The 15,843-nt window shown below is 32.8% G+C and overlaps 2 protein-coding genes and 1 pseudogene across 4 annotated transcripts; 2 read left to right on the top strand and 1 right to left on the bottom strand.

Annotated features, from left to right (window-relative positions):
- Positions 1–2,766: 2,766 nt before the first annotated feature.
- Positions 2,767–5,357, top strand: LOC129322663 (growth-regulating factor 5-like). 2 transcript variants are annotated; one of them, XM_054968983.1, is made up of 4 exons: positions 2,767–2,921; positions 3,060–3,276; positions 3,409–3,763; positions 4,703–5,357. In XM_054968983.1, the coding sequence occupies exons 2-4, from the start codon at positions 3,093–3,095 to the stop codon at positions 5,121–5,123; spliced, it is 960 nt and encodes a 319-aa protein (XP_054824958.1). In that variant the 5' UTR covers positions 2,767–2,921; positions 3,060–3,092; the 3' UTR covers positions 5,124–5,357. The 2 variants fall into 2 exon arrangements, with proteins under 2 accessions (XP_054824958.1, XP_054824960.1); XM_054968985.1 differs by having other exon boundaries at positions 2,781–2,921; positions 3,057–3,276.
- A 1,471-nt stretch (positions 5,358–6,828) lies between these two features.
- LOC129321817 (cadmium-induced protein AS8-like) lies at positions 6,829–11,380 on the bottom strand. Of its 2 annotated transcripts, XR_008596108.1 has the most exons (5): positions 11,202–11,380; positions 9,625–9,871; positions 9,252–9,425; positions 7,703–8,345; positions 6,829–7,534 (listed from the first exon to the last, which is right to left on the bottom strand). XR_008596108.1 is itself a non-coding variant. In XM_054967731.1 (4 exons), exons 2-4 carry the CDS (start codon positions 9,863–9,865, stop codon positions 8,335–8,337), a joined length of 426 nt encoding a protein of 141 aa, XP_054823706.1. In that variant the 5' UTR covers positions 9,866–9,871; positions 11,202–11,380; the 3' UTR covers positions 6,829–8,334. The 2 variants fall into 2 exon arrangements, 1 of the variants encoding a protein (XP_054823706.1); XM_054967731.1 differs by having other exon boundaries at positions 6,829–8,345.
- Positions 11,381–12,794: 1,414 nt separating this feature from the next.
- LOC129322065 (protein BASIC PENTACYSTEINE2-like) lies at positions 12,795–14,565 on the top strand (annotated as a pseudogene).
- Positions 14,566–15,843: the final 1,278 nt, after the last annotated feature.

Raw genomic sequence — 15,843 nt, 5'->3', positions numbered from 1 at the left:
TCCAACATTTCATGAAACTCGAAAAATTGATTACTCATCTTATCAGTCACTAACATTATTCACCACATATAGTTGATTTGTAACCATTTATAACTGAGATAGAATAACTCACAACTAAATTTTATTAAATTCCTACTACACTTCTCATTAGAAACCTCAGTATTTTTTTTTTGTCGATAACTAATCTTTTAACAAGTCATACGTAAATGACGCTCGACAATCTATCAACTCACGTAAGTTTTTCTTTATATTGCTGACAATTTTTGGTTCAAGTGACATGGTCCTTTTTGTGGATACGAGAGTTCTAAATTAATTCCCAAGTGACTCAAAAGAAGGGATTACAAGAGATATTTATATGTGTGTTGGGAATAAGTAGGCGACGTGTGCCTTGTGCAAGATGATATATTAAAAAAGGGTTAAAGAATAAATTTAACTTTATTTTTTTAGCTAAAAAAACTTTAAACTATTTTTTGAGATATATTAGGTATCTTATACTATAAGGCAATGTAAATTAATTTATGAACTTAAAAAAATATATAGCATCCAGCATTCTTTATTTAATTTGAACAAATATCCATTTATTTTTTTATTGTGAGTCCCACATTCATTACAGCTAGCCCATTCTCAAGGACTTCTTAGAAATTTGTCTCATGAACTAAGGCAATATGAATGGTATCAGAGTTCATGTGTTCGATGCCTTCACCTTCTTGGACCCCCATCTCAAAGACCTCTACCTTGAGAGCATCTGTATAGGAAGGATACAAATATGAGAAAATATAGGGTTGGGACATTTGGTTAGATGGTTGAAGAGGTATAATATGAGATAGGGACAAAGGCATGAGTATTGCTCTTGAATATGATTTGGAAGACAAGTTCCACAATCTAGATTAAATAATAAATTTTAAAAATTAAAGGATGATGGATGACCCAAGCTTTTGATCATTAACGATGATGGAATTGATGCACTTGGTTTGAGAGCTTTAGTTCAAGTTCTTGTCCCCACCAATTGTTTTAACATTCATTCAAGTGTACATCGTTGATAGTTACTTCTCCTTTCCCTTTCCTCCCTCTTGTTGACAAACTTGCATATTATTTTCTTATTACTTCGAGTATCGAGGCCATTGATTCGTTTTTCAAGTTATAATTGAAAAGGAAAAAAAAATGTAGGCAATAATAGATTTGATAATGAATGTTTAAGCAAAGCCAAATTTAAAAATGGCAAGAAATGAATAATTATAATTTCATTCGATGCTCTTCTTTTGATAAGTGGTTTTACTATGAAGGATGAGGCACCAAGGACTACCAGTGGGGAGGCTATCATGCTATACAAATTGGTAATAGATTCAAGAATGGTGAATATATTGTTCAAAGCAAGCTCGACAGAGAGAAAAGATAAATTGTTAAATGAATATGAGTCCATCATTTAAGAATAAATAGACGTTTGTTTGTATTAGATGGAGGATGTTAGATGCTATATTTTTTTAGTTCATGAATAAATTTGAACCATCATATAGCATATAATGCCTAATGTTTCTTGAAAAATACTTTAAGGCTAAATTTGTTCATTAACTGAATTTTTTTTCCTAGTGTATTATCAATATTTTTAAATTTTGGCACCTCTAATAGATATTAGCTTCCTTAGAGTTTGGATTAAACTAATGATGAGATTGATCCCTTTAGAGCTGTTCAATATCATTTTCCTAAAATATAAATTCAATTTCAAAACTTTCCAAAAAAAACTTCAATTTCATTTTTTATTCATTGAAAAAAAGTGCTTTGATTAATCATATAAAATGTTTTTGCCACGTTTACCTTTAATTATATCTAACAATACTTATTCATAAAGTATTGAAAATCATATTAATTATTGAACCAATTATGACACTGATTCAACAATTAATAATCAAAGTCATAGTTAAAATGTGATCAAAATGAAATATTATATTGGATCGACCAAAATAATGATTCAACAGTTTATTAATTTAATTGGCAAGGCTAACTTGATTTTCAATATTGTGTTTTTTTTTGGCCAAACAGTATTATGTTTATTGAAACGATACCGTTGCTCGAGAATGCACGGGCATGTCACGGATGTCATGTAACTAAATATACATTATTATAGATATTTAGTTCAATTCTATAAATAAGTCTCTTTCAATTATCTTATTATTGAAATTAGAAGAAATATATCATCACTTCCTTGTTGGACATTTGACTTTATGTATAAAACCGACCGAGTACAGATGAACCTGGGGCCTCAATAGTTACATATCACGAGCAATGATTAATGATTAACATCATAGTTAAAATATAATTAGAACGAAATATTTTATCAAATCAAGCATTGATTTATGAAAGAATTACATATAAGTCACTCATTAAAAAAATTAATTATTGTAAAGTTTATTAATAATTAAGGTAATGCTATTGGTAAAACTAAAACCATTGGCACACATCAATGATTTTAATTAAGTTGTTAATATACTTGACAGTAATTTTTTTTTATTTTTGGACTTCAACCCTTAAATCAACAATTTATCAATTTAATTGACTAAAATTACCTAATTTTTAATATTATGTTTATTGAAACAATGTCATTGTTCGAAAATGCACGAGCACGCCACGGATCAGATCTCATGTAATACGTACATATATTATTATAGATATTTCATTTATATATAAATCACTTTTAATTATATTCTTAAATTAAAAGAAATACACCATCAATTCCTCGCTGGACATTTGACTTTATGTATAAGACCGGGTGAGTACAGATGAACCTGGGGCCACGGTAGTTTCTTATCACGAACATTCATACTGCGGCTGCCCCGATTAGAGCAATCCTCTTCAGTTACTGTTCAAAGCTTCCTTAATCGATCCTACCCATGGCCGGGCTCGTGTTCTGTCTGTCCCACTCCGAGGTAACCGCCTCTTTCTCTCTCTACCTCTGTCTCTCTCCCTCTCTCCCCCTTCCTTGCTATATATATGCAGCTAATAATCTCTGTCTATGCCATTGAAATCAAATCTCTTCTTTGTGTTGTGCTTTTAACTACTAGCAGTAGCAGCAGCAGCAGCGGAACAAATACACTGAAATGAGCATTCCGCCGGCCATGTGGACGGGACTCCAGCCGTCGCCGTTCACGCTAGCGCAGTGGCAGGAGCTCGAACACCAAGCTCTCATTTTTAAGTATCTCAAAGCCGGATTATCCGTTCCGCCCGACCTTCTCGCTCCGATTCACAAGAGTCTTCAATTGATGCCGGTTCCTCATTCAGCTCGTGAGCCAACAAAATCCCCAATTTCTTCTTCCTCTAATCCCTGCGTTTTTCACTTCTTTCTTCTCCCAAATCCCTAATTTCTGCCCAGTATTACCAATTAATCTTCTTTCTGCGTTTTTTTTTTTTTTGAAGTGGGTTATGGCTCCTATTTCGGGAAGAAGATAGACCCAGAACCGGGAAGGTGCCGGAGAACCGACGGCAAGAAATGGAGGTGTTCGAGAGACGCTCACCCAGACTCAAAGTACTGTGAGCGACACATGATTCGCCGTCGTCATCGTTCAAGAAAGCCTGTGGAAGCATCACAAGCTGCTCATCCTCCTGCTCAGTCTTCGGAGGTTAGTGGTGGGACCAGAAGTGGTTGTGGAAAATCATTTGCCAGCCTGCCTCTTCACACTAATGGTACTCGTGAGGGTATAAACCTTGGAAACAACTTATCACAGCTTCAGATGGAGTCTCTTCCCAGTGAGATTAACAGTAAAGAGTACAGGTATTGCAGCATATCTTCTTGTGAACGTATTCCGGATGAAGCCCTGTGATTTTGATGACGTTGTGTGATAGTTTGAGCTGTGTGCATGCAGTGTTGTCTTTCTGTTGTTTGACTTACATGGAGTCACATCATGCTTGCTGCGAGTCCTAGATTCTCAGTGGAGTGGTTATTTGTTTGGGTGAATGATGTTGTTGTGTCAGGGACACAATCATTGATTCATTGTTATTATCTTATGGACTTGTACACGGTTGCTGTAATGCTAAGCTACTTCACATGTTTGGATCATTACGATGTGTGGGATGGAAGAGTAAGAAGGAAGTAAACTAGCTTGTGCTTTGAAACTAGACTTGCCTTTTGCACAGCAACATTTTTTTGTGTTTTAAAAGGTAGAATCTTTTAGAAGTCTGGTTCCAATATTTGCAAATCGCAACTTGACATTTCCTTTTAGAATCAACTAATGGGGCATTGGGACTGGAAAAATTCACAGTTCTCAACATTGTCTATGGTATTCTCGGTGATGTCTGCGACATTGTCGGAACAAAATTCTGTGGACATGAATATGAAGAGGGGAGAATTTTATGTCATTCATCATTATTGATGTAAATGACAATTCAATAATGGTGGTTTATAGGTCCACATCCTTCCCCAATACAATTGCTGTTTAGATTGTTGAATGAAGTTGCTGAATTGACTTTCTCTTTTTTTATCTGATTGGTGATATGCTTCTTTCATTTCCTATTCCTCTCTTGAATTATAGTGAACTGGTCTTAGTCGATTTTTTGTATTTTATTTATTTTTCATAATGCGTGTGGGTCCCATGTAATGTGTCGTACTATTCGTGGCTCATGAATGGCGCGTCTTGTTTGAGTTTTTATAGGACATATAGATACATGGATTATAATGAACAGTGCAACTTGTTATCTACTAAACACTTTACAGGTTTGGACTGGAATCTGAAGTAGATGAGCATGACTTCTTTCAGAAAGACCTGGGAAGTGTGAGGTATCTTGGTTTTGACCCTTCCTCGGACAGCATGTGGTCTCAGCTGTCTCACATTTCCTCAAACACTGTCTCTGAATCAAGTGATAGTTCTGTCATGGCTAGCAACTGCTTTCAACTGCAAGCAATGCCGGATGCTGAGCCGCATTCAAACATCGATGCCGTGACATCCAAGCAACTCGTCTACAGTGGCCAGTTAGGTTCAACTGGTTGCTTGAAACAGGACTACCAGTCCCCTCAAACTCTCATCAGTACTTGGCCATGGAAGAAGGAGCTGGGCTCACCTGTGATGGATTATAGACCCAATAAGGATTCGACAGGCAACCCGGATGTCAATGTTGATTGCTGTGGATCTCTGTAAGATACCATAGAAAGCTTTGAATAAATATAATAGAATTCCTCAGGCATTGGAAAGAAGAATTCTCAGACTGAGCATACTGGTTTTAGAGGAATCACATTATTAATTTCCCAGCTCCATATTTGTGGTTTCATTTCATAGCTTCCTATTTACTTGAAGGATTTCTGTTGTTTTAATGTTGTAAGTTCAGTCTTTGCCTTTTAATTTATCGTACTGGAATTTAGTTTTGCTGTTGAATTTCTGTTTCTTCTTTTTCCCCTCTTCACCTTTAATTTATTGTAACTTAGTCATACCCTTGAATTTCTATGGTTCCTGCTCATGTAAATCTCTTGCCTGATTGAGCATCGGCGTTGAATAGAATTGAATCCAAGTAATTCATTATGGGAAAGTAGGGAGATAAATTTAGAATGGTGGGTCTCACTCTTAAGATATGGTAAAAAATGGGGTTTTGTAGATGTAGTTCACGTTATAAGTTAAAATCAAGTAAACAATTTAATATTTATTATTTTTTGCGGTGTGAATTTATTATATTTGTCAATACTGTATCATTGTATATTAATGTATATTAATGGTATATTCTTTATAAATTTTTAGTGAAGGACTTTTATATATCAATAATAAGCTTTTTTCATATTAACATGGATCAGCTGCATTTTCAAAATTTTAAAAATTTAATTTATATTTTTTTATCACGAGATTTTTTTCAGCTAGCAGGGTTAAAAAAAGTGGAGTCCATTATTGTCAATATGTGTTTTTTTTTTTTCACCTTTATACTTCAAAATGAAGGATGCGTTGGTTGCTAAAAGACTAATCTTTCAGCGTGGAGTTGCCCTTTTTCAGAAAAAAGAAAAAAAAAAAGACGACAATTTTCCTTTAAAAATATAATATTCATGGCTAGTGAATATTGAATAATTTGTTACAAATTTTATATTTTAAACTGATATTAATTATGCAATACCCAAAAAGGGAAAAAAAATACCGTCTCTTTCAAAAAAAAAAAAATCCTATTATGGATGACGTTTAATGTCATTTTCCTGATCTAATTCATTCAGAGTCGTTTTGGACACAATTAAACAGAGCAAGATAAAATACAAGTGGAAAATAATCTTGATTATAGAACCATAATAAAAATAACTATGATTGAATAACAAAAAATATAATTAAGTTTGTAATTCTGACTTTATATTTATATGACTAATGAGGCTCAATATTCAATATAATGCCTCTGACATACAATACATAGCAAATTACTTTATTTATTAATCATGTATAAGGCCATTGAGATTACATTTTATACAATGTATAAAAATTAAAAAATATATCTAGTTTCCATAATAGTGGTTGTCAATCATTCCTGCCATTAATTGTTGAAAAGAAATAGAAGGAAAGTAATATGCTCCTTTACATATTAGCTAACAAAATATTTAAATAACCTAAAGATAGCATCTGTGAGAAATTAATTTGTAATTTACGTGTTTTTAATTTGATTACAACTAAATTTTTAAAATTTAATCTGATGTAACTAGATCTCTCAAGTTTAACCATTTAATTTATTGGTTCATCCACTTTATAACTTGGTTACAACTTCGTCTTTCTTCCTGAAAAACTATGATTTTTTTTTTTAATATGATGAAACTCGAAGAACTAAGTTGAATGAGTTAAGTTTCAGAAACTAAATTGCAACTAAATTAAAATTATAGACACAAAATAATTTGAATATCTTTGTTAGTGCGATGAGCAAAGTAACCAAACGTATGCGAAAGTTAAAGGAGGTAACATGCACCACGCGGGGAAGTAAAGCTGTAAAATTAGCATTTACCCATCAACTGTGTTAACGTTGAACGGTTGTTTGAGAGCAGAGTCAAAGCATTCTTGATGTAGATACCCTCTCTAGACAGTCGTAACAAGTCAAACTGAGTGGCGCTTCGCTTTTTGTCGAAGGATCAAAATGATCCTTCCAAACAGATCACATGATATGCTCCAAGTCTCCAATTCTCCGTTTGGATTTTAACCATATCCATACTCGTCCACAACGTACTCAGTCCCTCGCATCATATTTCTCTGTACTTTTTTTCCTTATTCTGTTCCCCAAGATCCTTACCTACCTACTTCTGTGTCTCCATACATTTCACCTATTTTGTACTTTTTCCTGAACCTGTTTCCTACGTTATTTCTTGTTGAATAAATACCATGAAATTTCATTCAACAGAAACCAAGCAAAGTTCAAACAACAACAAACAAACAAAGAAGCATTATCCACCAGCTGTAACCCTGCTTCATTTCAGACAAACACAGTGCTTGCTTGCAATCTCTTTTCTGTTTTCACTTCCATACCAACTTGGTTCTTGGAATACGCATTCCCTCTGATAAGAAAGTGGCTGAAAATTATTTCCGTTGTATCCCAAAAAAAGTACCTGAAAATAGGCAAAAGCAGAGACTGTTGAAAGAAGAAGAAGCTGCTTGAACCCAGAGAAGCTAACGGTCAGGACATGGATAACTTTTTATGGGGTCAGGTCATTCACAAGGCGAATGCCACTATTCCTCTTCTTTATGAGATTCTTTGTACGATGAAGAAGGATCACCTGAAGGAGCTATTTGAGGCTGTGAAGCTCGGTGATTGATTCTGAAGTCTGGAAGATCAAAGGTGCCCCTGAGGTTGATATCCGGAAAGCAGAGGCTGGGCCATGTAAATTCTCTGGTATGCAATTCCCAATAGTGATGGAAAACTTTGGTGCAAAGTTTATACAGATAGTTAAGTTCATGATTCTAGTGGCGAAGAAACGCATGATGCATGGACTATTATCCCGAGATCTAAGCCATTTACAAAATAAGCTGCTAGAATATTCTCCTAAAATATGAAACTTTGTGGAATAATGTCTAGTTTACAGTAATAAATAATAACCCTTGGGAGTATTTGTATGAAAGCTAGAGATGTACAAGGTTTGTTAGGATTGAGTTAGTATTACATTGGTATGGGCTCTTGAGAAGTTAAATAACTCATACCAAATCATCATTATAAAGTAGTAAAATACTGAACTGATTTGAATTAACTCTATGCACATGAACCAATTAAAGAAAAGGAAAAGACAAGCATCTTGTCTAAAAATCTAGACAAAAATACATTCTGTAGTGCATAGCCTCGTGCTGAAAGACTGAAGGTTGTCAATTTCGCTTCCTTCAGCAACTAATGGAAACGAAGGATCTGATGAAGCTATCAATCTTTCCCTGCAAAGAAAATTGCAAATCTTTGAATCTGATCTCCATTCAGAAACTACCAAAAACTCACATACTGAAGGAGCATAAAAATGATCTTAATTGAAAATTCTTCATCTCATCATATGCACATGATTTATAATTCTTCCTTAACATTGAGGATCTTAGAATGTAACTACCATGAGAAGATCATTTGTCACTTGCTCCTCTCATACAACATTTTTTTGTTTTTAACTCTTGTTCTCCCAAGCAACATGAAGCCAGTCATAAAACTCAAGTTAATACAGACATAAGCTTCTGACGTGTATTGTGTAAGGCTCATATCATTTTGTTCAACTATTTAGTTTACATGGAATATGCTAATGTGGTAGTCCAATGAATTAAACATGTTTACTAAACTAACATTATGTCGCTCATGTCAAGATGATAATTCATGTCCATAACACGGCAGCATAGAGTCTAATACCCAGCAAACATGAGTTGGGAAGCATTCACAAGCAGTGGCGTCATTTTCGTAATGGCATTAAATCACGTTAAAAAGTGAAAACCCAATACAGTATGATTCATCAGGTTAAACCTTTGAAATAATTTTTTTAACCAGAAAATGCATAAAATTTGATTATCCTTACCAGTTTACTACTACTAGTAAGGAAGGATTTCAAGAAAGTAACCATATCAACAGATGTACAACACAAAGATTATTTAATCAATGAAATTCATATCTTGAGTTCTTGATCTTGCAAATCTAACAAATAGGTGATAGAGGGTAAAATTCATTGATCTTTTAAGCACAAAATCAATACATCACAGAACTGAAAAACTGATCATGGAATGCACATAAAATTTCCCATGCAGAAGTAGTGAGCAAAGAAAGTATGTCTTTTCCAGTAAAAAGGGGGGGGGGGTTCAATTTCTTACCCTTGATCAATAACTGCCTTTGCCTAAAGCTAGATAATTTCTCCGCAGCCTCTCTATGCAGGTAAGAAACACATCTTGCAATTCCACTCCAGCTATTCCCAGCAACATGTTTTCCAGAAAGAAAACCATTGAAATGTGCTGATTCCAATGCAGAGCCTCTTGTTGCTGTAATTGCTAGATTAAGATTTAAAAAAAAAAAAAACCCCTAATCACCATGATTGCAAGATTAAGAATATCAAAATCTAAATGCACAGGATTTCATATTCATCAGGTGAAAGAGGTCCAGTTTATGATGACTCCTAGATACATAACTTTTGTGGATAGAGTGACACCTTTAGAAAGAAACTGATATTTCAACTCTATAAGAATTTACCTTGAAAAGGGGCTTGAAAGATGAAGTTAATAGGAAGACCCAGACCAAAGCCAGCTAGAGTGATACCTACACTGAAACCCACACCACAGCCAGCTCCAACATAGCCTACCACTTCAGGACCAAATCCTGGACCCCATCCAACACCACAGCCAATGCCGACACCCATGCCCCAAAATGCTCCATAAGTCGGATGAACAGGGTTCCACCTTTCATATCTTCCGAACAGTCCTTTTATAATCATTATGACCTGAGAACAAAGGTAAACAAGATGCTATTTTTTCAATTAAATAAGAAAAACTATACAATATTATTGCTAAATAGTAACCTTCTTCCAACTGCGATATCATGATTAAACATTCAGCCAGATATGCACACCAAATTTCATTCTACATATAAGTCACTAATATCTAAGAAATACATCACCTGACATCAATTGAAAAGTGGCAAAGTTGGTCACTGAAAAATAAGTCACCAAATCAGGAGCTATGAGTACATGACTCTTAACATATGAATTCAACTCAACATATTCAAGGAAAACAAGCAACAGAGATCAGTTCAAATATCAAGCAATGAAAGGTATTCCCACAATCAAGGCCGTATCTTTCCCTTCAGCATTTGAAGTGAACTGGGCAACAAACCAAAGCTTGCTTCACCTTAAAAGCCTGAAGCGTTTACTTGTACACCAGCAGGACTATATTTTCCAATGACTAAAGGAGATAAGAAATAGACATGAACAGCTTAAGGAATGATAAACAATCAACCATAATTCTTTCCCTTTTTGGACCAAAAGTTCTCCAGCGGATAAAAAATTAACTTGTACTATTGAGGAAAAGGCGAAGCACTAGAAAGTGATAAGGCAGTTTTAGCCAATATCCAATTAAATTCACTTATCGATTTGCAACAATCCAGAAGAACTATTCTTCTGCATACACTCACAGAAAACTCATAATTGTTTCTTGTATCCCAAAAGATGTCCCATTTCCATGTCAATGATGAGCAGTCGTATCTAAGCAAATCAGCCAATCGTCGTCTTTCTATGAAAATGTCAAAAAGAACTATCCGCAGGAATTTCAACTAAAAAATAAGGCAATACGAAGTAAGATGAATAACCGCCAAGGAAACTTCTTTTATGGTAACATATAATAAAATGCCCACACAAAATAAGGAATTAGGACCACACTATGACTATTTAGTTTAGTTAATATTACTCAGAAAGATTTATTTTCAGATTTTGATTGCGGGACAAATAGATTTCAAGGATATCTTTCGGATGACTTTCCTAACTTTTATCAGGATATCTTCACATCGAATGCAAGATCAAAAGTGCACAAAATAAAATTGAAACATAGATCTCGAGTTATAAAAAATGGTAAATATTAATAGCAATTTCGCTTCCATGTTTTAACGAAAATTCCCATCCTTCTAAGTTCTCAGCTCTTGCTAACAAACTACTTGACCTCAAGTATTTGACGAGATGCAGCAAAAATGAGAAACACACAAAGCAGCTTCTTATCAGTGAGGGTGGAACAAAATGAAGAGAATGAAACTGGAGCGGGAATTATAAAATATTAGCTTACCAAGAGATTAATGCGATAAAAATCTTCTTGGAATAAAAACAGCTGCTGGATTCACTGTAATTTCTTCATTTGTTCATTCATGAGTACTTTGAGTAGTAATCTCCAACGCGAACGGATGTTTGAATTTCCGGGTTGATGCCGAAAGGAGTAGTGTCTACAGTAAGGCTCGTATCCAGCAAACTTATCCGAAATGCTTATTTCCATCGACCCAGAAAATGACCAGACCCGGCATACCCGGATTCGGACAACGTCGCATGGCTAGCGTGTGGGCCCAAAAGAACTCTCTACAATTTACGAGGTTGTTCACTACTTATAATTAATTAAATTGATTGTTCATGCCTTTTATATCTTAATCTTATGTATTTGTTCGATATACTTGTTTTTAATTAAATTAAAAATTATATATCTTTTATAAATTATTTATTTTATAATAAATTTTATTATTACTTTTATTAATATATTAAGGTTTACTTATCATGATTTAATTAAATGTAAGTATATTAAATTTGTAAAGTTAAGTATATACTCTCTCCAAATCACAAATATGTCATAATTAACTAATTCATGGTTTATGAATAATGTTAGTTTTACCTTAAGTTTTTAAAAACATTCACATTTTTTTATTTATACACTCATTGAATACTTTATATAAGAATTTTAATAATAGTAATTAAAATTTCAATGTATAACTTTCTTAGAAAAAAGTAATAAATAAAGTAGGGTTATAGTTAAAAAAATTATCTAATACTTTATATTTTTTATCAAATAAATTTTTTAAAAATGCCTTATATTATGATAGAAAAGAGTAAGTTATATTTATAAGCTTTATTTGGTATAAAAAATAGGTCACTTGATAGGTGTTTATATATTTTTTTCCAATTATATTCTTATTTTATTGAGTAATTAAGGAGGGTATTTTGAATAAATCAAATGTCATATTTATTAATCTCAAGAGTACGATTAGAAATATGTAAATTTTTTAAAAAAATTAAGATTCTAACCAATTTTTTTTGAAAAATGTTAATTAATTAATAATAATTTGTATTATAATTAAGAGAGAATAAGTCTTATCCTTTTATAATCACTATCACTAATAGTATTATACCCCGTGCATCGCATGGACTAATTACCAAAATGGGTAGGATAGATTTAGGCCCCGAAAAAGAATAGGTAGAGTAGATTGCAAATGATGAATCCATATCTTTGCCGATAGATGATGAATTCGCATGGAGCTATTGAAGAATCTTTATAATTTGTTTGATTTATTTGTTTATGAAAAAATATTATTTATTTATGCATCCACCTCTATTTATGTTTTTCATTAATGAAGGGTCTATATAATTCGATTTGGTTAAAAACATTACTTATTCAATGTTTATAATTCACATTAATTTCACTGGTACATGCTTATAACATTTTCTATATATTTAATATCCTACCATCCCTACCAATAAGGTTAAGTTCACTGAAAAGGGATTAGTTTCTCATAATGTGATAAATTAAAATTTAAACTTTCACTAATAGAGGTGTCAACGTTCAATGATAGACCTTGCCTTAATAGAATTTTCTCTAATAGAAAGATAGTTGTGGGCAATGAAAAATGGTAAGTTGTCTTAATGATAATACCACCTCTTTATGAACCCAAGGTTTAAGGTTTAAATCTCGTATTGACACATGTTGTAAATAAAAAATGGTTACTTAACAAAAATATCCTATCTTGTGCATTTAAATCAACCAATAGGGTTAAGCAATACGAGACAAATAAACTGTTCTTCAAGAGCTGATGGAACATATTACAAAACTATCAAGACATAGTTTTAATCCTGCACTATAAGAGATTTCTTGTTTTTTTTCTTTTTTAATTAAGGGCAATTACACACACTTTACAATTGAAGTCACGCACACCCATAGGCCACAGGGCGGGCATACTCACAAGCTTATATTCCACACTGAGGAAAAGACAATTCAAGCCAAGTAATATTTCGTGCAAAAACTAGTTGGTTCTAGATTCCTTTCATTCTCTCTCTTCCATTACTTTGATTCTGCTTCCTTGCCACTGAATTTTTGGATGCACACGCTATTCATGAATCACATTCTCTTCCATACAATCCTTTCATTATCCTCTTCCCAGCAACATATACCATGTACAGTGTGTGCGAGTATATATAGATTATTTAGTTTTTATAAATATTAATAATAATATTGATTTAATGCCATATGTGTTTATTATGTTGTCTAAGTGTGAGCAAACTGAACATGATATAGGAAGTTCCGTATCAGATAAAGTTAGATTTAATAATTAATATGAAATAAAGAAAAAAACCTCTAAACTTAAGCCTTAAAGTTTTGAGTTAATATAATTTAATATCATATGTTTCTACTTTGATTATGCTACTCTTATCCGTTTTCGGGTGGTCGCTCTCATTCTTAACAAATGGTATTAGAGCTTGGTTTAAGTTGAGACCTGTAAATGTACGAAGTCTCATATCAGATAAAGTAAATTATAATCCACAAGTTAAAATATATGCTGAATAAGGTTTTGCTTATATACATTTGTGAGGTCTCTTTAATTTGAATGGAGCTAAATGCTTGCTTGGAGAACCTAATGGCCTATTTAATTTAGCTGCAAATCATTTCTTATTGTAATAGATAGAGATAATGGCCTTGACATACACAATTGAGGTTGCCATAAAACCATGACTTTATTTAAGAATCATCTTAAACTCCAACTTATTTGGTCAATGTCTGAAAAACCCATGCTTGGAGTGCGCAATGTTATAGTTTTGTCTAGAAACATTGTGGCCTTTCACCGTAGGACTATTAGGATGCCACTAGTAACTTATCCTATGGATTACATGGGGAGTGAGAGAGAGAAGTTCTTGAACATGATTCCAACTAACTTGTTAAACTATGTTGTTATTTTGGAGACATCTTCAGCCCATCACATGCAGTGTGTTCAATCGCCTAACTTGGCGAAGGAAGAAAGGTCGGTGGAAGAGGCACCTGTTGAGAAGATCAATGGCACTAGTAAGAAAAGAGAGTTCCACGGTACCTAAGTCTCCTAAGGTAAAGAAGTCCAAAAGACGACCTCGTACGTCAAATGATGAGAATACTCTTTTAGCTGATGGGCAAGGTCTGGAAAGAAAACTACTGAAACTGTAATAAATGAGATTGACATGGATATCTCGTGTACTCCTATTCCAATTTGTTCATGCACTGGGACCCTCAACAGTGTTGCGAATGGGGTTCAAGTGGTTAGCAATGTACGTGTTGCACAACAAATATGTCAATTTATCCATTGCTAATGAGTACAAAGCGACATGATATAATATCGCCAAATATCTCCACTAACTTAACATATTAATCATAAATTATCATGATAATTAAGAACAAACCATATAAGCCTTTACCATAGTAAATAGAATTCATTTATTTCAAATGAGATCCCAAGCTTTTACCTTGTAAACATAAAAGATTTATATCAAACAAGTTAAAATTATATATATAAAACATCCAAAAGTATGAGATACTAATTTAACTTGAAACATGCATTTGCAAATAGGATCAAACATGTCATTTTCTAGCAAAACAAGCCATCTGCCACAGTCAAGGGACAATGCATCATGGCTAAATGCTTTTTGTGCCCTATGCTAAGATGTATTTATATAGAACATGACAATAACATGATGTCAAATGACAAATTTAGGGCCAAACTTCTAGCAGTCCTAAATGTCCATTTCTAAGTGAGTGATGTGGAATTGAATTTCATTACAATGCCCCGAAGCTTAATTGATATTTCAACATTAATGTCATTCAAAATTATATTTTTTATTTTACAATTGGTAGAATAACAATGGATTTTGGCAAATTATTTAGGAAAAAGACAAAATAATTACTATACCTAATGGGAATAGTTTTTTGAGATATATTGATACTAAATATTTCCTTATATGCTAAATATCTCACCTTCTTTATTCTTTCAAAAATAGAAGTAATAAGGGTCTCACATATCACGAGTTTGGATTTGGTTGGAAGGGTGGTAATAATATTATACCTCCTGATGGAATAAAAAAAGCCCATATGTTAAAATAAAATAATAATTTCCTAGATACAATACTTTATAAAAATTTTCTCAAATACCACAATCGCATTCTTCAAAACAGTTTGCACCTCATAATTTTTTTAAATATAATTTTTTGACTACTTTTTTTTTAAATCTAATTTTGAACTTAAATATGCAACGCCTACAACAACCCTATCAGTTTATCGTTCTCCCTCCTACGTGCCTGATAAATGATAATTTTATATATTTTTATTTTTTTAATTTAAATTTTAAAATATTTATTTGAGGTAATTGAGTTTAATTGGATCTTATTTAATTTTATTAGCCAATCTTTAGCTTTTAACTTTAACTATCTAAATCTTTAATTTTAAAATATAAATGAATATTTAATATTTTTACACAGTTATTATTTAATTTTATTTTATTTGTACAGATTTTTTAAATTTTTTTTAAAGATGTTGACGAAATTATTTTTGATGAAAGGATATGGGCAAGTTTGAATATCAAGTCAAAAATTTAATCTTATAGATTTTAGTTATATTAATTTTGGATTCTTTAATGTAATTTTAATTAGAATTA

Source organism: Prosopis cineraria, unplaced genomic scaffold (genome assembly GCF_029017545.1).
Source record: "Prosopis cineraria cultivar Desert tree isolate PC_DT_omini unplaced genomic scaffold, ASM2901754v1 PC10, whole genome shotgun sequence".
In the NCBI taxonomy this organism is placed as follows: Eukaryota; Viridiplantae; Streptophyta; class Magnoliopsida; order Fabales; family Fabaceae; genus Prosopis; species Prosopis cineraria.
Note: the sequence above shows the minus strand (reverse complement) of the source record. Positions and strands in the feature narration are given on the sequence as shown.

Excerpts from the sequence above, each read along its gene's own strand:
- LOC129322663 (XM_054968983.1), top strand. The coding sequence starts at position 3,093 with ATGAGCATTCCGCCGGCCATGTGGACGGGACTCCAGCCGTCGCCGTTC. Across the intron at positions 3,277-3,408 it reads GCCGGTTCCTCATTCAGCTC|TGGGTTATGGCTCCTATTTC; the intron begins GTGAGCCAACAA and ends TTTTTTTTGAAG. Across the intron at positions 3,764-4,702 it reads ATTAACAGTAAAGAGTACAG|GTTTGGACTGGAATCTGAAG; the intron begins GTATTGCAGCAT and ends AACACTTTACAG.
- LOC129321817 (XM_054967731.1), bottom strand. The coding sequence starts at position 9,865 with ATGATTATAAAAGGACTGTTCGGAAGATATGAAAGGTGGAACCCTGTT. Across the intron at positions 9,426-9,624 it reads CTTTCAAGCCCCTTTTCAAG|CAATTACAGCAACAAGAGGC; the intron begins GTAAATTCTTAT and ends ATCTTAATCTAG.